The following is a 25,126-nucleotide window of genomic DNA, read 5'->3' as shown; positions in this document are numbered from 1 at the left end:
AAAAACTATTCAATTGTTTAACGCCGCGCGTTAAACAGGAAAATATGCTGTTTTATCTCCCACCTCCTTGGGGTGTGTTAAAAATAAAAAAACCTTTGAAAAGTATTTGAAATCATGTAATAATGTGGAAAAAAAAGTTAAAACTTATGTTTATCACTAATGCCTAACTTGTGTAAGTTGATTTTCTTGTGCAAAAATAAAAAAAAAACAAAAAACAAAATAATAAAATCACTAATTAATTATATTTATGTATGTTTTTGGTACAAATATGAATGTAGTAATGTGTTTTGACATGGTATAGATGATTGTATGGTAAAAAATAGTTCACTTAAAAAATATGCTAAAGAAAGTACTGTAATGTAGATATCAATGTGTAATGTATGGAAATGTATGCAAAACCTTTTTTTTGTGTCATACATGGGCGCGTTAAAACTTCACTCCCCTATAATCTCGCAAACACAATTTTTAACGCACGGGGGCAACGTTCCCTCTTTTTCAATTGAATTGCACGAGTTTTCCCGCTGGGCTAACTCGAAACGGTCGCTATTGCCGTCAAAAACCCGGGGGAGGTTTTATTTTACGCGTGAAAAAACCCCCAAAACTCGCCAACAATTGAATACCCCCCCCCCCCATAGATGTTATATATATTCATACAGACATCATTTACAAAGGTACACTTAGAAGAAACTACACAGCTGTAACACACACAGCATAAGTTTAAAGTTTAATTATATGTAGTCTTTTCTGGTGACATGCCCACTTTATATGTCGAGTGTCCTGTGCATTGTACCAAGACGAGTTGAGAGGAAGTTGCTTACTGTCTCGATGGAGAGTCACCGACACGGTGTTCTTCACGAAAAAGAGCGAGTTACTATTGACATTGGACCCGTGTTTTGTCTCCGGCTTCCTTTTGACCTCCGTCGTTGGCTCAGGCTCGTGAGACACGTCTTCTGCGTCCTTACCCCTTAAAGACCGCAAGAGCTCCTGGTGTGCACACTCCACCTCCTGAAACACGGTAATGGGCATTAACGTTTACCTGCGGTGCTACGGAAATCCAACCTATTGCCTTTTATAACAGAGGCGGCACATTTGGGATCAATAGTTCCCCCACATGCTTATGAAGACACAAAGCTCTTGGTTTACAAAATACCATGTCATAGTAAACCGTGGTTCATCACGTTAAGTTTAGCATTGACAACGTTTTGGCGAATTTATTTTATCTGGAACAACTGTTGCCCGAATACCAAAAGGCAATGGGACTATAATATTGGCAACATTTCCAAGAAGCCCAACCAACCAACAGACTCTCCGAAAATTGCAATTTCACGGCTATCGGTACTGAAGTTTACAACGCGATCTCCACTCTCACCTGCAACCTGTGTAATTTGGCCGTTAGCTGTTCCATTGTTCTGAAAATCGTATCAACATCTTGAATAACCAAATTTGGTGGCAGATCCGAGCGGAGCGCTTCACTTTCTGACCTCCGAGCTGGGGGACTGTTCCGTTCCGAATGGCTAGTCTGGGTATGGTGGATCTCCTGAGATTTGGGCAAAGTTGGACTTCCCGCTGGTTCTCTACACTTTCTGGATACTGGAGTTTCATGGGGCTCTTCTTCCGGTGGAGATAATGTTGGAACAGTTGGCATGACCACATAAAACAAATTTCCTATTATGCAGGGTGGAGAAAGGAATAGGTTAGGAAAAGGTGGATTATCACAATTTGGACGACTAAGCACATGCAACGGCCAGGAGGACATCGGGGCCAAACAAGACATTAATATTTAGCGAGAGACATGTAGGTGGCACTTCAGTTCCAATCTCAGCAAACGGTTATGAGTGGTCAACGCCAACGGATTAGCAGATTAGACTTTTCTCAACTATCTTTGCATTCCAAAAGGCACGTTAATATGGAAAAGACATGGGAGTTAGGTCTGCATGAAAGGACCAAGACAGATGTAGAGGGAAGAAAAATAAAATGAGCTAGCTATATGAGCAAACGGTTATGAGGCATCACCCTTGAAAGGAACACATTGGTGAAGATCAATTATTGTTTGGTCAAAACGGCCATGTGTGAGGAGCAGGTAAAGAGAGACCTCGTATCCATGCGTATCACATTTTCCATTACAAAACGATGGTAGGATGGTCTCTGTCTGAATGGGAATCAGTGCAATAATTAAACACTCTAGGGGGTAGACTTATCAAACCTTTTAAAAAGGAAAAGTGGAGGTGTTGCCCAAAGCAACCAATCAGATTCTAGCTATCATTTATCTAGTACAATCTAAAAATGATAGCTAGAATCTGATTGGTTGTTCCACTTTTTTCCTTTTTAGGAGGATTGTTTAATATACCGCCCCCCAGGTGTCTTTGGAAGGAAAAAATAAATAAAATGTCTATATGCAACGGTATGGTGAACACATGCTAATCGGTGGGATACGCCGGCAATTGTGGTAGCACCGAAGAGAACATTCTATAAGACGGTATTGTATAATCTCCATCACTGCGGACAAGGAATCCACAGGCTCATCATTCTCGCCTTGTGAGAAAAGTAACGCTACATAGAAAATTGCAACGCAGCCAATGTGCAGCTACAAAGATCACTTATTGACAAACAACAAACCGGAGCTTATGAGAACCAGAATTATGCTGTCATTAGGAGAACATTTGTCTTTATCCCAAGTACTTTCAAAGGCAGAATATAATTTATTTTACTTTTATAGAAATCATAGGTTAGCTTTTATTATAACAAGGAATAATATACTCTCCACTTAGCAAATAAACTGTTTCTGTTCAGGGGAATAAACTTCCAGGTAATGCCATTTTACATGGCTGCATTTCCAGGCCCTGCTTTACCCATTAGGCATCAATCGGCCTTGTGCCAACATAGGCTATCCACCTACAGATATTGTCAGTGAGATAATCTAATCTACACAGCGCTCATCATGCTGAAATCTAACCTACACCGAGGACGTCAGAATATCCACACATTCTGCTTTACTTTAAACATTGAATATCCACATCATATATGGGAGACTATACCCTTTATTAATCATTACAAAAATGTATATTCATAGTGGTTTGCAATATTTATATTATTCACTGTTGAGGGTAGATTAATCCCTGCAACAGTATTCCTATTGAACGCTAGAGTGGTGATATCACAACTGTCATATTATAAGGGATTACATAACTTTTCTCCATTTTGCGCTTTATTTAGAGAATAAAACCAACAGCCTCCATTACAAACCTTCATAATAACCCCAAAAGCTACAGGCCAACAGTTTAACAACCCTTCGAAGTATGACACATAAAACAGAATGGAAACCTCGTTTCTAACCCGATTAGGTGAGAAAACGTCTATATTAAATTGCATAAAGAAATCAGGAACTGGATAATACTAATGCAATAAACGTTGCCAATTAGTTACCCCCTAGTAGAAATACAACCACAACCTTTTGGTGCGTACAAATTACCTGCCAGCCAAACTGCGGAGGAATGTGTGAACTTGACTCTAGAAGTGCGGAACTTAAGATCCTGCTTTATATAATGAGGTTTAAAGAAGGTGTCCTAATATAAACAAAAGGACGAGGAACATATTTTAATATAAAAAAACGCCACAAACTCAATGCAGAAATAAACTCGATTGTCCGTATTCACGTCACACAATCCGTTTTAGTAGAACGCTACGCCTTTGTAAAATTACACAGCCACTGTATGAGAATAAAGGTATTTTAACACCCAGACTTGTTAAATGGCCACCATTGCGTATCTTGTTACCATAACAGCAGTAAAAAAAAAAATTAGGAACAGCGATGGGCACCTAAATTACTCAAACCTTTTGGAAGCACAACATAAAGAGACAATAGACCTATACAAGTCTTTGCGTAATAAAATAACCTGTCCTATAGGTGCCAGAAGTCAGTCAACAACTGGAGTTTCACGTTCATGATCAGTGATATCACCGTTAGAATGTTGACTGTTATAAAGCGGGGGTAAGCTTTGCATACATTTGGTTAGTCGTTTATACTTTGCTAATATCAGTAATTTAGAGCAGGAAGGGTGATGCCACCGTGTGTGCAGAATAATGGATGAGAGGATACACAGCGAAGCATCATCGGGGATGGCCAAAGCCGCCTCCTCTCCCGTCCATTCTTACAACGCAAAAAAGATTTACCATCATCTAAAACAGTTCCGCCACCAGCTTCCCGCAACACTCTGTCTGGCTGGCTGCTGTCTGGCATGGGTATGACATCATTACTGCCCACCACCTCAGCTGTGCAGAAGACACCAGAAAAAAACAAAAAGAGAGAGAAAGAAAAAAAGGAAGGGGGAATATGGTGGAAAGACAAAACAAAAATAAAATTTAGAAGATAAAACAGAAAATCAGCTGAAAGATCGTTAGTGTGCATATTTGATTGTTAACTCTCAGGAAGAATAATTTAATTGTAGAGTGGAACGAGATCAACCTATTAGTTGCATGTGCGTGCCTGAGGCAAGATAGTAAATGTGACTCAGACAAAAAGTGTATTCACAAGTTCCACAACCGATGGACCCACTGGAAAACGTTACCATAGTGTGTATTCCCACAACTATTCACTAGAAAACCTAGACAAAATTTTGATCCATTAAGGAAAGATTTCTTTCCATACCTGGCACGTCATTGTATATTATATTTGTTTTATCTACTCCAGTCACTCACTCCTCCGTAAGAAGTAATTTCAGGCTCTGAAACACTCCCAGTTAGGTCCTTAAATAGAGAAGTCAAATTTGCAAAGGAAAAAAATACATTCTCTCGATCAGAACCTAATTCCAAAAATATTTGTTTTTGATAAACTCCTGAAACGTTTCCATATATACCGTATTTGAAAGCATGTCTGCTTTATGCAATAAACTTGCATTTTCTAGGACGACTTTACTGTTAAAGTAAATTAGGTACCTATAAATCAGCATGAATGAAAATGGTCAAGTTTTCCAGGTCATCAGAATTCAAAATGTTTGAAATGTTCTGTAGGGGAAGCTTATTATCTTTGCACACTTGACTTCCTGTTCGTTCACGTACCAGGAGAAAGAAAGAGGCTGATGAAAGGGATATCAGAACCATGTTTATCACTCGGCTAGAAGTGCTCAAGTAATTTCAAAACTCTTCAACCTGAACCTATCACTTTATCACAGTACTAAAGAATAGGTTTCATTAATGTCACTGGGTTGTTATATCGTATTTTCCTTAATACTGGTCAGGTGACCAATGCACTTTAAATCTATCAACATGTGTAGGCTTCTGCATGCAACACTCGTCTGTGCCACAAACCACTTTTTACTATTGGTTCAACATGTGTTTTAAAAAGGACGACTAAATCAAAAATATATGTTACCTTATATAAAAGAGCTACTTTAGTAATAACAAATCACAAACAGATATGTAAAAGGTTCCTTGACAGTATTTGAAATATTAGACACCATTCAGCTGCGCAAGAAATATAAACAATCTCGGAAAAGCTCCTGAAAATTGTAAATGTTTATTTGAGAATGTTAAAGTAGCTTATATGTGAAACATAACTTATATCTTAGGTTTAGTGTCCCTTTAACTGTGGATTTTAAATTGCCGACAGCTGAACAGGATTCCACTGGTGTTCACGAGAGAGACCCTGATGTGAGGAGACCCTGGTTGTTCTTGCTGGTGGACTTCGGTTATTGTACGGCCAAAGCGGTGGGGTGACCGGGAAGAGGTCAGGGGAGAAGACAGCGAGACAGGTTGAACAGACAGACACCAGAGACGTCACTCAGGACCAGGAGGAGAGGAAAATTATGATGACAGACAGGAGAGACGAGGTATGGAAAGGGGGGAGGGACTAGTGAGAAGGGGAGGAGCCAGAATACCGAAAGATGGGGCAGAGGTGCGTTGATTAGGCGACATGAGAGTCCGTAAACATATTGGGAGTATAATGTTACCCATAACTTCTGCCTTACAGCACTGGGGTCATGAGTTCAATTCCCGACCATGGCCTTATCTGTGAGGAGTTTGTATGTTCTCCCCGTGTTTGCGTGGGTTTCCTCCGGGTGCTCAGATTTCCTCCCACACTCCAAAAACATACTGGTAGGTTAATTGGTTGCTAACAAATTGACCCTAGTCTCTACCTGTCTGTCTGTCTGTCTATGTGTGTGTGTGTGTGTGTGTCTGTCTATCCGTGTCTGTGTGTTAGGGAATTTAGACTGCAAGCTCCAATGGGACAGGGACTAATGTGTGTGAGTTCTCTGTACAGCGCTGCGGAATTAGTGGCGCTATTTAAATAAATGGTGATGATGATGATGATAATTAAAAAGGGCGTGTAGACATTCACTGCAATTAAGTAAAGCAATCTGGTGGCATGGGCATACAGATGCAGGAAAATCTTTGTCTTCTACTGTATAGAGTGGGGGTCATTTTGCTAAGTCTTTGCCCATACAAACGTGTTAGACGTCCTGAACGCGTGGTCTCCAAGCAATACACCAGAATCCACACTGATGAGCTCTAGTAGCACAGAAACAGTTCTCTACAAGTCAGACCGATGGCTCTGCTTTCTTTCTAGGCATTCAAGTTTACCTACAAACGCACAGTAAAGGGCCCCAACGCCACTTACGGGGAGCAGCAAGAAATCACAGAGCACAGGTTACTAAAGGGGTCCTCCCAGTGCGCACTACTAGATGCGCTAACCTATACCCCTTGTGACTGCAGTGCGCGGCTTTGTTTTCCTGACGTTGTTAGACTAATGGCGCATCTGATAAAGCCATTTATCAGGCTATTTTTGCTTATACAGAAGGCCACTAAGTTTAAATACAAATGATTGGTTGAACATAGCGACATTCCCACAATTTGCAAAAACAAAACAGGTACTGCTGCAAGAATACTACCAGTATCTCAAGTTATCACCTCCTAATAGAACCCACCCTTTACTTTGATTTATGTAATGCCTTTAATTCCCTATTCTCTGCAAATAAAGCCAATATCATAGCTCACAAGACCTTATACGCTAAAACGGTGACTTGGAAGTAGGATCTCGTTGAGGCTAGACATGAGGACCTGGGCTATTGTCTTGACGAATGCGGCAGAGATGTCTAGCAATGTATTCTAATGCCCAATATCAACAGTTCAATGCCCCCAAATTGTTTTAGGTGATAAGCTCAGACTGGGTCTTCTTACGCTCTGTAGGACAGCTCAGGGGTATTTTGGAGGGAAAGAATTCAGCTAGTAGGGATTTGGAACCTCTTTGTTACCGTGCTCCAAGATGGCGCTACTTATTAAGCTAAACTCTGCTCCTAGCGATACAATTCCAGTACAGGGGGGGGGGGGGGTTGCTGCCCTTTGCTTGCTGTTCCCCCACTTCCTTCTCCTGAGCACAGCTTACCCAGCCTAAACCCCAGACTCCCTAGATAATGGCTCTCTGGGAAGAGCCAGCGCTCCAACTTATATAGAACTGTTCATCTCATCAGTGAGAGCTGTGGATTCTGGAATGTGTGGAGCATAGATAGGTTATGGTGTTACTATAGGCTGTGGATGGGATACAGCGGCCTATTTACGAGCCCTACTGCAGGCAGAAAATGGGTGTCTGTCAGCAAAAGGACTTTTTATCGCTTCGCCCTATACAGCTACCAATGGTGATAGCACACCCTGCCAGTGGGAAGTGTCGCAATACTTATTCTATTATCATTATGGAAATAAAAGAAGGAAATGATTGAAAATAAGCTTTCTTCCTTGAAAAAAAAATTTCAATGATTTTTTTATTTATTTTATTTTTGCAATATATTTTATTAGTGGAACTGAAAGACTGAATTTGGACTTCGCAAGTGCGAGCCGGCTACCCGCAATTGGCAACCGTTTCATTTTCTCCTGCTTGCTGGGAATTTGTGAATAACTTTTATGTTTTCAAGAATTGCCCACTGAAATGGGCAAGGATCTAAACTGGACCACTCGGGGTCAAGCGAGTGGCTTTAAAAAGGCAGCTAGATCACTGACCTCAACAAGCAATATGGCTTTTATACAGCGATTTTGAAAGCAGATATTCTGTAGACAACAAAGGAATATTGCATAATAATAATAATCATCTTGGACCAGGAATATAAACCTCTCATCTCTAAGCATCACTTTACAGTCTGCTCCAAGAGCAGAGTGTAACCAATACTTATATTCTATAAGAAAAGACACTACACATCCATATATTGAAGTACGATAAATGTTCCAAATTCTTACAGGAAACTTTACTCCATGTTATAAACATGACATTTAAGAAAATGCAATAGTGGTAAACTATGTTTGTTGTATCTTTCTTTTATTAATTTTCATTCTACCATGGCAGCTTAAACTCTATTAGTAAAAATAATGCAACAAAATAAGGATTTATTTACTGAATAATCCATTCCCGTGTGTGTTACTAAGTAAAATAACCTGCGTTTCTAAACACATTTGTTCACGGGCCAGCAGTGCCATCATGTGGTCAGTTAATGTGACTGCAGCCTGATAAAAAATTAAAGTATTTCTATAACTTTATTGCTGTTGTAATTTTTTTTTTTTTATTGAAAATTCTCTATGTTAAAAAAAAAAACAACAAGTTATTTGCTAAAAACTCAGAATACAATAGCACAAATCAGTCACCAGAAAAAAAATAAAAGCTTTCCTGAGATGTTGCATTATTCCTTTATAACCAACACTATCTACAGGAATACAACAATCACACTACAACATTTTAGATGACAAGTGTGCAGGTCTGAAACCATAAAGTGTGCAAATTGTTGTGAAAATGAAACACTGGAACTAATCCTATGTTTTTAGGTTTATAAACCTTGAACCTAAAGTTTTGCAGATGAATTACGGTGCAATAAATCATTGCTTAAATTAAAATGTCGGCCCCCTGCGTCCGTCCTGCAATGTTATGATGTTGCTTATCTTAGATTGCCAGCAGAGCGCAATAATAAACAGAATTGCACTGACAAAATCACATCGACCTTTCCGATTATAATGAAAATTAAATATTTTTACAACTGTGAGCTCAACCTTGCCCATAGACCAGGCAGGTCTACTCCAGGACCCTGCTGCTAAGAACATAGATTAGTGGAAAGCTGATTTACCCATTAGTCAATACAGACATGTCGTAAGCATTTAATTATGTCCGGTTTTGGATGCATCGGTTTATGTGCAGGACTGACTATAAAATGCGGCACAGTTTGAGCTGCAGTGAGCAGGACAGTGGGATTATGGTAAAGAGTGACAAATATTTCCAGCTTTAGACTAATGAGCGGAGTTTATTAAGTTACGCGTCACCCGACTAATCTGTGATCCGGTGTTCCCAACGATCCAAAGAACAACCTCCCCCCAAGTCACCAAACCAGGGTCAACTGAACTATTGTATTTCAGTATAACCTACTAATCTCCAGGCAAAAACCTACATTTAACGTTTTGGGTGGAGTCATGTTTCGATCCCTCCGTGGAGTCCATACACGGGAGTGTCTGGGAAAAGCATGGAGCAGACTTTGCTTGACTCTGCAGTTAGATCCATCAATATATCCGTATTTACTATGAAGCAAATGGCTGTAGCTAGGTCTAGACAAAGTTAGATATTTGGTGGCAAGTGAAGCGTGGTCTGCTCCACAGATGCATGCATATCTCCAACACCCCAGTGCATGGACCTGTTCATCTGAGGTCACGTTCCATGAGCGACGGAGGACAATTCATATGTTATGTATGAAAGGTCTCTGCAAGCATGTCTTGTCTCGCCATTACATATCCTGTAGGACTGTGTACGGTGCAGGGAGACCTTGCAATAGATTTCCCCCTTTTTGCTCTATACCTCGAATGAGCTTCCTTGACTGAGGTCTATGGTCAGAAGAAAAGTTTGCTCTTCTTAAATCACATTTCATATAAACCTCAGAGGTCTCTACCTATTGTTACAATTCATAGTGCTGATTGAAAAAAAACTAACTGTAGGAAAAACCAACTTACTACTGTACTATAAATCAATGTTTCTAGAATTGGTATCTAACCAAAGTTACGACCCCTGGTAGCACAGATTTGGCGTTAAACGGGAGACTGCTGAGCTGCCAGCCAATAGGAAGCAAACGGTGTGGTTCCCCTGTTCTCGGACATCCCTCCGCTCGTTATAGCCATTCTCAGCCTCGTTTACTTTCAGAAAGATGATTCGGGGGGGAGCAGTGGATCTGAGGACGCCAAGAGGTAGAAGCGCCATGAAGAGCCAAGGGGTGTAAGAGAAAACATCAGACAAATGAACTGTATGTGAACTATACATCTCCTCTTATTCACACGTGTGGTTACCTGTTCCCGTTAGAGCTAGTTACCCATGTGTGCAACGATAAAAGAAGAACAAATCGGTGAAAACGAACGATCTGAAGCTTCTAAGGAGACTTTGAAGTAAGCAGACCTGTCCAGCTATACCTGCCTCTAATATTTGTCTCCTATTATATAGTAAACATTTCCTAAAACATTTCTTACCTTTTCGGACAACTTTGTAAGCTTTGTTAGTTTGACCCTCGGAAGAAACTTCTGAAGGCTCAGTCTGGTTCTGATTGACAGAACTCCCTGGTAAATGGCTTTCCACCAGATTCCAAACCCTCTCCTCTCCATCCTCGGAACTGCGCCTGTGATTCAGAGTAAGGTCCACCACACATGTATTGCTTTCTTCAACGCTAGGGGGCTGTGACGGCAAATCCCCCCTATCGTTAGCCACGTCTAGAGTCTTTAATAGGGGGTCCGTCGCCGTCTCCCATGAGTGTCCAGCCCCACCGGTGACCGACGGCGTGGGTGTGAGGTCATCCTCTGGCTCAGCCACAGGGACAACGTCATACTCTGAATGTCTCATGGGAAGAAGACTCTGTAAGATCAGCTGCCGAAGATTCTGGACTAAAAAGGAGGTTAAAGTGAGACAACGTAATATTAAGGTGCTATAACGTCACGCACTATGAGGTAATTAATTGAATGCAGTTCCTTTCTATAACCTATAGGTGTCACTGTTGCTACAAATGTCCGTGGAAATTTTTTAGTCGCTGGCTAAAAATTGTTCAAAACCAGTGGCACTCACAAAGATCGCTGCAGGATGTATGTAGTACATACCCAATTTATTTGGAATACTTAATACAAAGCAGCGAATAATATAGGGACACTTGTAAAATAATCTAAATATGTTAAACTGAGACGAGAACGTACCATCTTCTAGTGCAGATTCTGCTAGCCCCTCCGTCACAGAAGGCCATCGGAAGGGAAGGGAAGTGGAATCCGCCTGGTCCTCAGACCCTCCTCCTGTATCTTCCACCCTAGATGGAAAGGGCAGTTGTGTGGGTGTCTGAGCTTCATCTTCTTCTAGCCCCTCTGGTTCCTCCACCAAGACCTCAGGCTTGTGAGAGTGACCCTGGTAGTCACTGTGGCCCTCATCTGCAGGGACACATTGGCCATTTGTTACTAGCAGGCTGTGGAACCCACCTATAAGCAATTGAGGTTGGCCATTGTTTCGTATGAATGAATACTTAGAAGGTATACGAAGAGTAAGAGCAATGAGAGTAAGAGAATGCACAGGTACCACGTAAGGACCTCAGCATTCTGTTGATTTGGTTCCTGGTTTTCATCTCTTCCACAACTGGAGAAATCCTTATCTAGACTGGAACGTTGGCTGCATAACACAAACACCGCACATAAACTGCATCATACAACTCACCTGCTGAGAGGTCATCACTGTTGGTTCTAATACCAGCTTCTGACAGTATAGTCGGGATGCCTGCATCCTGAAAGACTGAACTGAAACACAAAGGAAGAAGGATAGAAATATATCGGAACCCTATGAACAGCACCACCCACAATTAATTTTTCAGTATTTACTTAAGCCAAAATAGGCTTAGGCAAGAAGGCCTAACACATTGGTGGATCGCCAAGGATCGGCAGTCTTAGATTCCGCAGTGCCAGACAGATATCTCCGGTCAGGCATCATGGCGCTCTAGGACATTTGTTTTCTCTTTTCTAAAACAAAGGATCTCACCTGGTAGAAGGTGTCCTGGAAGAGACCAGGTCCTGAGGGTGGGCTTTAATGGAAGTGGGGGGATGTCTCATGGTACCTTTGGTGGCTTCCTCTAAAAGGTCCTTCCACCTGTGTACAAACACGCGGACATATCAATTAACACGTGACAGTAGACGAAACACAATGCAAGAACGAGGCATGTGTCCATTCTTTGCAGTCGCCATATATCAATGTTTAAATTAGTAGAACATATAAGAGATAATCATTGAGGATCTCATCTCTTTTAGGACTTCTAAAACGTTCTATTTTGAGACTTACATGTTTTTTTCAGAAGACGTCAGTGCCACCAGCTCATAGATCTGTGGGCCCAGTTCTGATGTGCAGATAATGAAGAAGGCCTTTTTATCTGGGAATAAAAACAGACGTTGGGTTGAGTAGGTCGGACCAGCTCGATAAGAAGCGTAAAACACACGGTACAACGCAGAAGGCTGGCCATCGTTTGGTTCTCCATGTCAATCTGCCACTCGAGGGCAAGAATGCATAAGTCGCCCATTTAGAAAACTTCAGAGGTCATATATAGTTTGCTAAAGTTAAAACTAAAAATGATGGGTTATGATTCACACCTAGGAGGCAGCACTCTGGAAAATAAAAACGGATTCCTTGCAGTTGTTCTGGAGAGAGCACCAGAACGGCATCAGAAGCGCACGGTTGACGTGAAATCCTGATACAACCTTAGAAAGAAACCGTACGCAAGACTGCCTTGTTTTAATCGAAGGCTCATACTTGTTCTGAATGACAGGACTCCCTAGCAAATAGCTCTTCACCAGATTCTAATCGTTCTCCTCTCCATCTTTAGAACTTTGGCTGTGACAGAGAACAAGGTCCAACGCAGAGCTAATGCTTTCTTCCATGCTAGACGGTTGTGTTGGCAAAAATCCCCTATTAAGAAGTCATTCTTCACCGCACCGAGTAACAAGCAACCCCTCTACGTATATATATAGTTCATTTATCTTCTGCTAATATATGAGGGGGGATGCACCAACACAAATATAAATTTGAGAACAAACAAAGTAGAAGAAAGAATTGTGTATCCAGGGAACTCTTGAGTTTTAGATTCAGGTCTTAACTTTAGACCTCCAAATTATGGCTTTAGGACGCATAATTACCTCCGTTGAGGCCTCACTGAGTAGCAGAGTTTTTCACTCTCACCTCCTAGTGATCCTGCAAACGATAATAGGGATCCTATAGTGGACGCCTCCATCCAGCCAATATGGTTTATACAAATTAATATTGCTGTTGATTGATAGACTGGACATATACACTTTATGATACATAGTGTGGATATGTTCCCTGGGCAGGACGGTGGCTCAGTGGTTAGCACTTCTGCCTCACAGCACTAGGGTCATGAGTTCAATTCCCGACCATGGCCTTATCTGTGTGGAGTTTGTATGTTTTCCCCGTGTTTGCGTGGGTTTCCTGCGGGTGCTCCGGTTTCCTCCCACACTCCAAAAACATACTAGTAGGTTAATTGGCTGCTATCAAAATTGCCCCTAGTCTCTCTCTCTCTATGTGTGTGTGTTAGGGAATTTAGACTGTAAGCTCCAATGGGGCAGGGACTGATGCGAGTTAGTTCTCTGTACAGCGCTGCGGAATCAGTGGCGCTATATAAATAAATGGTGATGATGATGATTATCTTCTCCTGTGAAATAGCGCAGGTAACCACACTGTAGATACAACAATACTCTCTGATTGTCAGCACTATTACAACACATCCAGGCTGGTTTAACTAGTTGAATTTAATTCGGTTACATGGTTGTATTGCACAACGGTCTACTAAGTGGGGGCAACCTTAATGCCCTATTGCCATTTGGATATTAATTTATAAATATTTTTCAATTAAGGTTTGAGATCCCTAGAAAAATGATTTAAGATTCAGCTTATTATCACATAATATTAATATTAGGACATAGAGACAGCAGGGTAGTTTTCTACCTTTTTATCAGTTTGAAGTATTTCTGTTATTGTCACTATCATTCTTCCTTTTTTTTTTTTTTTTTTTTTATATTTCGCTATAAATTGTCCTTAATGCATACCAATAATGGTTATATTTTTAAATGTTCGTTTATCATACAAAGTAAAATTTAAAAGAGTGCCCTGGATACACAATTCTTTCTTCTACTTTCTTTGTTCTCATGTCAGCCATGAGAATCACCTAGCCAGGACTAATGTGGCCAGCGCCATAAAAAAAACATTCTAACACCTGGAACAGCACTAACTGGTGCAAAAAAACAAGGCAGAAACCTGCACCTTGTGAGACAGAACCACCAGCGCGTTGATGAGGTAGGTCCCTGGGACTCAGGGCCACAGAGAGGCCGCTTGCAATATATTCACAACACCAAAACACTCGGACTGCTTGGCCCATGAGGAGAGACAGCCAAACGCTCAGGGCAAAGTAGATACCCCAGAGTTAACACTAACCTCTAGGAGGTTCCTCATGTGCCAGGGTGAGTGTGTTTGCCATCCAGCCCTCCATGCACGAACACTGTAGTGAGCATTCTCGGGAGAACAGCAACACCGCAAGGCTATGAAGCGTTGTCTAACCCTACATGGCCAAGGACTTCAACATTATTTGGCGCTGTGAGCAGGCAGACACCTGAGGCTGTTCCTCTATTGTACGGCGTTTGTAGGGTGGAGTAGGAGTAATTCCTTGTATACCAGTGTCCTGCATCCTAGGCGCAAGACATAACCCATCGTCTTTGTAAATGTACTGCCGAAGGAGAAATCGCGCTATAGGCTTCTTCTCTGTGGCATCAACATGGCTTTCAAACAAGGGCCTAGTGAACTTTGTGTAAAAAAGTTACAATTGCTGGTTTTGCCTGAATCCTTAAGAAATGTATTTCTGACAATGAGCCCAAATATGAAATGTACTGTAGGTAGTGTAAGCCCTGAACCAGTAGGTCATGCAACTGGCAAGAGGTAATAAATCTACAAATAACTATATGCTCAGATAAGCGAAGAGCAACAACTTATCCTAGTACCTCATTGCTCACGTCTGCTTGAGATCTTACCTGTGGCTACGGATCGGACCAGCACAGAGTTCAGCTTGATAACTGGGCTGAAGGTCTGTTTGGTATCGGAGGAGACCACTGTGGTTTTGCTGTGACACTTAAGCACCAGCTTCTCGTCCTGTTTTTGCAGAAGAACCAGAAGGTCCTCCAAGAGGAGAACATGCAGATCTGTACAGGAAGAAAAAGGAAGACCATAAAAGGTGTTCAGAAAAGGAGAAATACATTTGCTATAGAGGAAGAAAAAAAGAAGATTTTTTTTTTACTCACTGTAAAATCCATTCCTTTGCGTCCATTGAGTGGACACTGTGGCCATGGGGTATTGTAGGTGGACTTGGAAATTTAGAAAAAGATGTGGACAGACGACTACGTACCTGCCCGGCACAACTGTTTGGCCAAAGCACCACGAGGCGCTACACCAACTGCTGTGAGCTTCCAAAGCAACCGGCACTGGCCTAGCGGCCTCAACGTCAGCCAAACGAATAGTAGCTGTTATCCAACGAGCAATCGATTGTTAGATGCAGGCCAGCCTCGCTTGTGCACCGCATACAGAACAAAAAGGTTACTAAAAGAGGGAGGAGAGGGCTGCAGCGCTGGTTGGGGTGAGGGAAGCCGGAAGGCTACACCCCTCAACCCAAGGACCCAGAGAGAGGAGGGAGCCAACCGGCTATCCACTCCCTGGGAGGCATCCTAGAGCTAAGCCAAGTGAAGTAAAAATAAAACACAGAGGTTACTCCAAATGGGAGGGGTATTATAGGGGTGGAGCTATCCACTGAACAGTTTAACATTTAAAGTGCCCCAGCTCCAAGTCCATCTACTATACCCCAAGTTTGCAGTGTCCCCGAACAACAGGAAAGAGAAAGTGAAAATAGCCACTTTTTGTAAATACAACATATTTTAAATTTATAAGTGGAACATTTGCCAAGTGTCAGATCTCACAATCTCCTACAACTACATCATCACACAACCCCCTACATCTACAGTCCATCCAAATTATCTCACAATCCCCTACATCTACAGACCACCTCCTACACCATCTCACAATCCCCTATAGCTACATCTACTGACCACCTCCTACATCATCTCACAATCCCCTACATCTACAGACCACCTCCTACACCATCTCACAATCCCCTACATCTACATCTACTGACCACCTCCTACATCATCTCACAATCCCCTACATCTACATCTACTGACCACCTCCTACACCATCTCACAATCCCCTACATCTACAGACCACCTCCTACATCATCTCACAATCCCCTACATCTACAGACCACCTCCTACATCATCTCACAATCCCCTACATCTACAGACCACCTCCTACATCATCTCACAATCCCCTACATCTACATCTACTGACCACCTCCTACATCATCTCACAATCCCCTACATCTACATCTACTGACCACCTCCTACATCATCTCACAATCCCCTACATCTACATCTACTGACCACCTCCTACACCATCTCACAATCCCCTACATCTACAGACCACCTCCTACATCATCTCACAATCCCCTACATCTACAGACCACCTCCTACATCATCTCACAATCCCCTACATCTACATCTACTGACCACCTCCTACACCATCTCACAATCCCCTACATCTACAGACCACCTCCTACATCATCTCACAATCCCCTACATCTACTGACCACCTCCTACATCATCCCACAACCCCCTACATCTACAGACCACCTCCTACATCATCACACAATCCCCTACATCTACAGACCACCTCCTACATCATCTCACAATCCCTTACATCTACAGACCACCTCCTACATCATCACACAAGCCCCTACATCTACTGACCACCTCCTACATCATCTCACAATCCCCTACATCTACAGACCACCTCCTACACCATCTCACAATCCCCTACATCTACAGTCCATCTACATCATTTCACAATCCCTTATATCTACAGACCACCTCCTACATCATCACACAAGCCCCTACATCTACAGACCACCTCCTACATCATTTCACAATCCCCTACATCTACTGACCACCTCCTACACCATCTCACAATCCCCTACATCTACTGACCACCCCCTACATCATCTCACAATCCCTTATATCTACTGACCACCTCCTACATCATCTCACAATCCCCTACATCTACTGACCACCCCCTACATCATCTCACAATCCCCTACATCTACAGTCCATCTACATCTACTGACCACCTCCTACATCATCTCACAATACCTTATCTCTACTGTCCACCTATATTATTTCATGAGCTACCAAATTTAATGTAGTAAACGACCTTTAATCAAATATCTGTTACACCTTTTCACCTTATTGTCAATACACTTCACATACCGATGGTTTTATCTTTCGTTATCCTCCACGTTAGAGACCCTTCATGGATCATGCGCCTCATTGTCAGGTCCAAGTTCTGTAAACCATAAAACAGATGGTCAATCAGTGCCGACAGGTTTGGATCACACGTAAGCCCCTCCAACAAGAATTTTACATATTATACTAGTTTTCTCCAGCATCTGCATGTTAGGGAATTACAGTGAATCGGCTTCACTTACACTGAAAGTAAGATTTAACATTTAGATATAGAAATGCAGAAAAGATACAAGACAAGTCATTGAAGGTAAATGTAAAAGCATTGCCTTTGTGAGATTTGCACTAAACCTTAGGACTAAATAATAGACACTTGCTCCTATTGTTTAAATTACACAAGCCTGATAAAAGCTAACTGCTGATTGGTTGCTGTGATACACTGCAAGCTGTGCACCTAAATGCAATGTTCTTAAACAAGCCCTATTATCTTCACTACCGATGTGGACATTTATGGTCAATAATAGCAATCATTTCATTTCAGTTGTCTATCCATTATTGTTAATCCTTATAGTTCCCCTTTTTGCAGAAAAGCTAAGAAACACTAAGAGCTAGATTTACTAAGCTGCGGGATTGAAAAAGTGGGGATGTTGCCTATAGCAACCAATCATATTTTAGCTGTCATTTTGTAGAAGGTACTAAATAAATGAAAGCTAGAATCTGATTGGTTGCTATAGGCAACATCCCCACTTTTTCAAACCCGCAGCTTAGTAAATCTAGCCCTAAATGTTTCTCCAGCAGTGAAGACATCACCATACTGATAATTCACTCTATGGTGTCTCACGCTGATTATAACAGTCTCTTTCGTTGACACTACACCACGTCAAGTTGACAGAGCCACATCACATGCAACAACAACTGTGACCATTTGTATAACGTATTATATGAAATACAAACGTCACCTTAATCATTGTAACGTCTATCAACAAAGTAAAAAACACTTTATTTGAACGAAACGTGTTTTCAAAATAATTCCTTACATCTAGCTGCACCCAAGCTGGACAGAGCGGTCTAGGTTGGTCTCCTAGGCACCCCTTATATTTGAATAAAGTGTCGCTTTCCCCCCCACCTTAAACTCTGCAGCCAAAGGGTTATTGCTCCTCTCCAGGGACGTCGTGTCCAGACGTTTCTGATATTCCGCCAATCGGTATTCGTTCTCTCGCTGCTTCACTGACTCGTTCACAAACTTCAGAATATCCCGACATCGGTCCCGACAATGGCAGAGCTTCTCGTATTCCGCGGTGCCGGCTGCAAGGACACCAGATAAAATGTGATTTCTAAAAAGCAAGGGCTGGGCGACATTGGTTTTTGATTCCTGAATGTTCAGGGCTGATAGGAGACAGGCCACTGACGCCAATCCCTCTAAGGTTGAAACAGAACCTTTACCGATGTAGGAGAGAATGGGGCGAGTACACCTTTAATCCCAAGATGTCCATATCAACTACCTAGGATTTAGGGTACACATATGGTTTCTCACTACTGGTCGTGGCTTTGTGCTTTTTATGTCCAATCTCACCCTGTGTGTGTTTAATGATGTTCTCCAGAAGCAGAGGGTATTTGGTCAGCCGTTGCATCTCAGACACAATTAAATCTTTCAGCTGAAGCCTCCGACATTGCGGACTGCTCTCCGCCTCCTACATCGCCAAAGAGAGAAACAGGAAATGAGTGAAGGGCAGAAGGTACGAGCGAAACATAGATGATATATCAACACCACAGTACCTGCATGAACAGGTTAAACCGGGTCTCTTTCCTTTTTTTGATTTTGATCAGGTCAAGAGCGATAGTCTGGCAAGAACAAAATTTGGCTGTTTCTTGGCAAACTTCCTCTCCTGCGGCTCCATCGAACTTAAGAAAACAGAATGGAAAAAAGATATTAAAGGGACTCAAGACCTAAGACATTTCCTGTGTTTTATTGTGCATGATAACGGTATTTGCTGGACATAGGCTTGTGCAACTGTACTAACTGGCGAGCATTGCAAGCAGATACACTAGGACCATGATCGAAACAGTGTCAAGATCGATAACGAAAATATCCTAATCCCTTAATATATACCTTAGACAAATACAAAATATTGGGTGAGAGTACTTTTAAATAGTGCAAGTAGTTCTAAGCAGGAAAAAGGTTTGCTATTAGAGTAAATATAAAATTATAAAATTATAGGTAGTGTTCTGATCCAATGAGTTCCACACAAATAACTAAGGGGTCACTGATCCTCTCGGGTTTTACATTTCATGCTGTTCCAAGTAACGGGTAATGATAATTGTATGGTTAGAATGACTTAATGTAAGATGGGATTTCCTTAACACCATGTGACCCTGCACTGATGAGTCCTAACGAGGACGGAACAGGCTCTCTACAGGGAGAGATTCTGTGTCAGCACAAGCCCTCCGTGTCAACAGGTTTTAGCAACCAGCCTTACCCGGGACAACATGAGGTCACCAATCTCTTTGACAATTGGTCCTTCCTCCCTCACCCTCTTCATGAGTTCTGCCAAAGAGTCTGAAAGGAGGAAGAGGAAGGAGAATCCATTTTTAGTGAACCTTAACTCAAATTCATGTCATCATGACTCAAATATCATTGTGTAATAATTCTAATGCTGCCTTATGGTCAGAATCCATCACTTGAAACTACCTGGCTTTTCTGAAACATTAAGGGTCATCCAGATAAGGATTTTTTCTCCCCCACATCGTGTGCCGGTAACACACAACAGAGTTCTGAAGCTATGAGCAGCCTGGAGGATGAACGAATGCTTCAACTGGTTTCCTTCTTTGCAAAATTTGTAAAGGTCATGAAATTTCTGCTTAAAGTATATGTAAAAATAACATTCAGAAGTTTCGTATTTAATCCATAAGGCAGCAAATGAATAAATACCAGTAATCTGCACACAATCATAAACTGGGGGGTGCCTGACACCCCTTCACACACAGAATTATAAAAATGTTACGTATATATTCCATGTACAGCCTACTGCTACCATACATGTGTACCACTTGCCAGAAACACCATATGCAAGCAGGTAAACATGGCTTTTTTCATTAATAAAATAGAATTAAAAATCCTACAACATGTTGGATACAATTCTGCCACTATTTTCCAAATTGGTTGAGCATTACACTTACGTAACACTTCTTTTTTTTTTTTTTTTTACGGTGGTGCCAATTAATTACGTTAGATATTCTCATCGTAGCCTGAACCAATATTCATTAAAATGCTGCCCGTCCATTGACTGGTAGCCAACGATAGCACCGTGTTGTTTTCTAAGGCCCTGTGCCGATTCAGTGTGGCACACAACTCAAGTCAATAAATCCGTAGAAGACAATAAGACCTTACTGTGGATCTCGATGAGCTCTGGTAGATTGGGGAACACGAGCAACAGCTCATCTGTGGTCAGCAGGCTCTCTTTGCGCATCCTTTGGTAGAAAATATGATCGAGGACTCGAAGGACCCGAAGATGCGAAGCTTCGGTCATAAACAGCTCTGAGGAGGGGAATATGGTTACAGTTCAATTGGAAATCATGTACCTGGAGAAGACAAACCTCTAGCAAAAGGGCTGAGTGTACATTATTAAGCCTGCACAGTGGTCTAGTGGTTAGCACGGTGGCTCAGTGGTTAGCACTTCTGTCTCACAGCACTGGGGTCATGAGTTCGATTCCTGACCATGGCCTTATCTGTGTGGAGTTTGTTTGTTCTCCCCGTGTTTGCGTGGGTTTCCTCCGGGTGCTCCGGTTTCCTCCCACACTCCAAAAACATACTGGTAGGTTAATTGGCTGTTCTCTAAATTGACCCTAGTCTGTCTGTCTGTCTGTCTGTGTATATTAGGGAATTTAGACTGTAAGCTCCAATGGGGCAGGGACTGATGTGAGTGAGTTCTCTGTACAGCGCTGCGGAATTAGTGGCGCTATATAAATAATTGATGATAACAGAGCCCACTACCCTGAACAATTCATCTTCAAATAAATTAGGTATATCTCGCCAAAACTTTTTCCCCCTAAAAAAAACACAAACAAAAACAAACACCAAAAAAACTTGCCGTATGCATTTTACAAAGAAAAGGCTGCACCAGCCATTAGGGGGTAAATGTATCAAGCTGCGAGTGTCTGGCGGGAAAACACTGAAATATGTACATAAAATAGTACATTCATAGGGAAACCGAGGGGGGAGATTCCTAGTACCTGGAAACCCCCCTCCAAGCCTGGGGCACTGTATAATTGAGGTGGCTGGACCCTGCTCCCGCTTCACACGGCTCTGCTTGAAAAGGGAGAGCTGCGTGCACCTAACAGTAGCGCACGCAGCATTGCCCATGTATATTATGGGGATAGGAAGAGTTGGAGAGCAGCCAAACACTGTCTAAAATTATAGCTACGCCCCCATGCATGCTGGTCACGCCCACTGGCGGCGTGGTGTGGGAAACCCCCCTCTACAAATCCTGCGTTTGCCACTGACGTTCTGTCCTGTCTAACCTATCTCCTGCTGACCGTGTGTATTTCATGTATGTTATTCTTCATTTAGAGGTAATTTATGTATTCACCGTTTACTTTATTTCAGGCCTAGGACAACTTTCGATTTGCCCCAAGCCAGCACCACCACCCTGAGAGGCTCCTCTTCAGACTGAAGCTCATTTTATCCATCACCCTCCGTACGGACTCACCATGTATCACCTCCTGACGTGCCCTCTCTTTCGCATGAAGATTCTGTGCCACCTCCCTGCCCACCGTGTGCTGCCAGTTTTGGGCGTCCGGTTCAGGGTCGAGATCCGACAGATGTCCCAGATCATCCTCCTGCAGGTTGGCCAACAAGGACTCGCCGGTAAAGCTTAAGTTTGGGGACTCCATGCTCCTAGAACAACACAGAGCTCAGCTGAAGCACAGAGGAGTTTTTTGCTTATTCAATAGGATCATTTGGCACAAGATTATATTGTGTTCACTACACACCTTCCTTCATTTTCCTACACTTAATGCATTTTTATATTCAGTGTCATGAAATACAATAACTTAACATGATAACAGTTGGCTCTCTTACCTACGACACAACTTTGGAGTGTAGGGCGGAGTTGGATTATCCAGTGATCTGTGGGAAAAACGTACAGTTACAATCTACTAAAAAGTTCACATTCGGCTCATAATCCAAAAAAAGGGTAAAGTTATTGGTCTTTGTGAGTCACGTTGTAGTGAGGATACTTCCATAGAACAACCTGCCCGGCACAGACAAGACCACACTGGGTATACAGATCTGTCTACGGGCGAATGTTCTCTGCCAGTACAAGCTTATGTAGCCCGCTACAACCTCATGGTTGGCCATAGACTCAGAGGTCTACCATGTAAATAAAGTCTCTCTTGTAACACACAGCTCCGCATCTTAGAATCACTTAAGGAAAATTCCTGCTGGGAACCAGATCCATAGCAAGTTTAGCTCCATAAGAAGATCCCCAATGTCTACAGCATGATCGACAATATAAATAGCTTAATGGTAACTTATTGCTTAATACGAACAGCTGATTAATTCATAGGAGCTCATCCAACACAATCACTAATGTATAAAGTGTTGAGCGCCTGCAAGTACAATAACCAACAAAAGTCATTCACCCCAAGAATATATAACTATTAATGTCGCTCAAGTCCATCGTGACAGCCAAAAGCAAATGAATTTGTTTTTAATAACGCCTCATAAGCAAGGATTTCCAATTTCATTCTCATAGCAATCTATAACCACAGACAAAACTCATAGTTATATAGTCCTCCTCGCAAAGAGACACAGCAGAATGTATTGTTCTACATGCACACACTTAAGAGGGTCCCCCGGACTTATCCTAAATTCCAGGATTCCTGTTTTATACCAATACAACTAATCTCATTTTGCACACACTTAAATTCCCCTTGGAAGACCTTGGATTACAGGTTGAGAGCTTAGGCCAGGCCTGGACATCCTGTGGCTCTGCAGGGGTTGTGAAACGACAAGCCCCAGCATGCTTTGCCAGCTATTGTCTGGCTATCTACTGGCAAGGCATGCTGGGGTTTGTAGTTTCACCCCACCTGGAGAGCCACAGGATGGCAAGGCCTGGCCTAGGCTGTATATATAGCAAGATATCAAAATAACAGGGTCTGCCCAACGAGCAATTGTATGACCTCCCTCTAGAGAATCTCTTCCAATCCATAACAATATTTTAACGCCACTTAAAGCCAGACATTCTCTTTAAATGATCAGAATACAAGGGAGCCACTTTCTATGAATGAACTACTTCCCTAACATTTTGGTGGGAAAAAAAACAAAAACCCAGCTATAGATCTTACAAGCGTCCGCACACGATGACCCCTCACCTCGTGGATAGACTGGAGGCCGAAGACGATGCCGATTGATGTAGTCGAGTCGCCTCGGCAGCTGCGTCCATGTCCACGTCACTGCGCGAGCGGGGGACATTGTCGACTTTGCGGGACTTCTTCAGCTCCTCTCGCCCCTTTAGGCTTTCCGAGCGCCCCAGCTTGATCTCTGACCTGGCACTGCAAAAGGAAAAAAAAAAATGTTAGGCGCAGGGAAATCGTCTAGAAACTGCCAACCATCAACTTGCTACGACTTGGGATATCCAATCTGGGTAGGAACAGTGTAGGTCATACTTACCTACTTTTGACAGGCTCCCTCCGGGAGATCACTGAAGAGGTGTGAAGGGAGGGCGGAAAGGGGAGGGGCTGTGCATCATTGTGGCCCCGCCCCCCACTGATGTATGCCTGTTTGGGGTCTTTTTACCACTGTAAAAAGACCCCAAACAGGCATACATCAGCGGGGGGGCGGAGCCAACATGACGTGAATCGCAACAGGCCGCCCATACACCCCTCCATGCCGACAGATGCGGGAGAATTGCCAGCTCTCCCGGGATTCCAGGAGACCTACCTGGAATGCAGGAGTCTCCTGGACATTCCGGGAGAGTTGGTATGTATGGTGTAGGTAGATATGGTAATCTTGGCTCGTATAGGCGGTTCATGATTTATTTAGGTTTATATATCGAAAGAGGAAAAAGAAAAGATTTGAGAATCACAATATTGTTCTTGGCCGGGACTAATCGTCTCCAGAACGTGATGTTATTTTCCAACATACTTCTCTGCCCCCATTTATGTTTATAATCTATTTATACAAACACAGACACACAAACGCACACGTACGGTATATAAACACACCAGAACTAATTTAGTCACAAGCCAAATAATCTACACGTGTGTTTTTAGAGCGTAGGAGGATACCCAAAAACAGGGAGAACATACGAACACCACGCAGATAGTAGTCTTGGCTGGAAACAAACAAATCCGTCGCCTTAGGGATGCCGGGCAGTAATGCTAGCCACTGTGCCACTACAGGCTGGTAGAAAGGGCCGCCAAGAGGAACTTCGGGTCCTGGCACACCAACTTCTTCGGGCCCGTTCCATAGGCACCATCAGATTGGTAGCTGCTCCCATTAAACAGGCAGCTCCTGCCCTCTCTCGGTGCCCCTGCCGGTAGGTGTAACCGATACCAAACACCGTGAAATTGTGGCAATTTTTGCTTCGATAAGACTATGGCACCAGTTTAATCTGATCCTCCCAGGAAAGTCTTTTGTTTAGTTTCCACTTAAAATATCCAAGACTGGACACTTAATCTGGCCGCTCACTTCAATTTTGGCTGCTTAACTAGCAAATTTGCCTAAGCATTATACCTTGTCTGAGCTCATCAAACAATGTGC

The 25,126-nt window shown here is 42.5% G+C and overlaps 1 protein-coding gene across 1 annotated transcript in view; it reads right to left on the bottom strand.

Moving 5' to 3' along the window:
* The window catches only part of ARHGEF11 (Rho guanine nucleotide exchange factor 11), a 107,250-nt gene that overhangs the window by 1,055 nt on the left and 81,069 nt on the right, over positions 1–25,126 (bottom strand). Inside the window, 18 exon segments of the mRNA XM_075192181.1 lie at positions 819–1,005; positions 1,370–1,665; positions 4,171–4,269; positions 10,474–10,881; positions 11,185–11,409; positions 11,690–11,769; positions 12,008–12,115; positions 12,305–12,392; positions 15,055–15,222; positions 17,392–17,467; positions 18,491–18,669; positions 18,938–19,055; positions 19,141–19,266; positions 19,842–19,921; positions 20,753–20,899; positions 22,071–22,258; positions 22,442–22,489; positions 23,737–24,102. Coding sequence (XP_075048282.1) covers positions 819–1,005; positions 1,370–1,665; positions 4,171–4,269; positions 10,474–10,881; positions 11,185–11,409; positions 11,690–11,769; positions 12,008–12,115; positions 12,305–12,392; positions 15,055–15,222; positions 17,392–17,467; positions 18,491–18,669; positions 18,938–19,055; positions 19,141–19,266; positions 19,842–19,921; positions 20,753–20,899; positions 22,071–22,258; positions 22,442–22,489; positions 23,737–24,102 — 2,987 coding nt within the window.

This window comes from Mixophyes fleayi, chromosome 12 (assembly GCF_038048845.1).
Source record: "Mixophyes fleayi isolate aMixFle1 chromosome 12, aMixFle1.hap1, whole genome shotgun sequence".
NCBI lineage: Eukaryota > Metazoa > Chordata > Amphibia > Anura > Limnodynastidae > Mixophyes > Mixophyes fleayi.
Note: the sequence above shows the minus strand (reverse complement) of the source record. Positions and strands in the feature narration are given on the sequence as shown.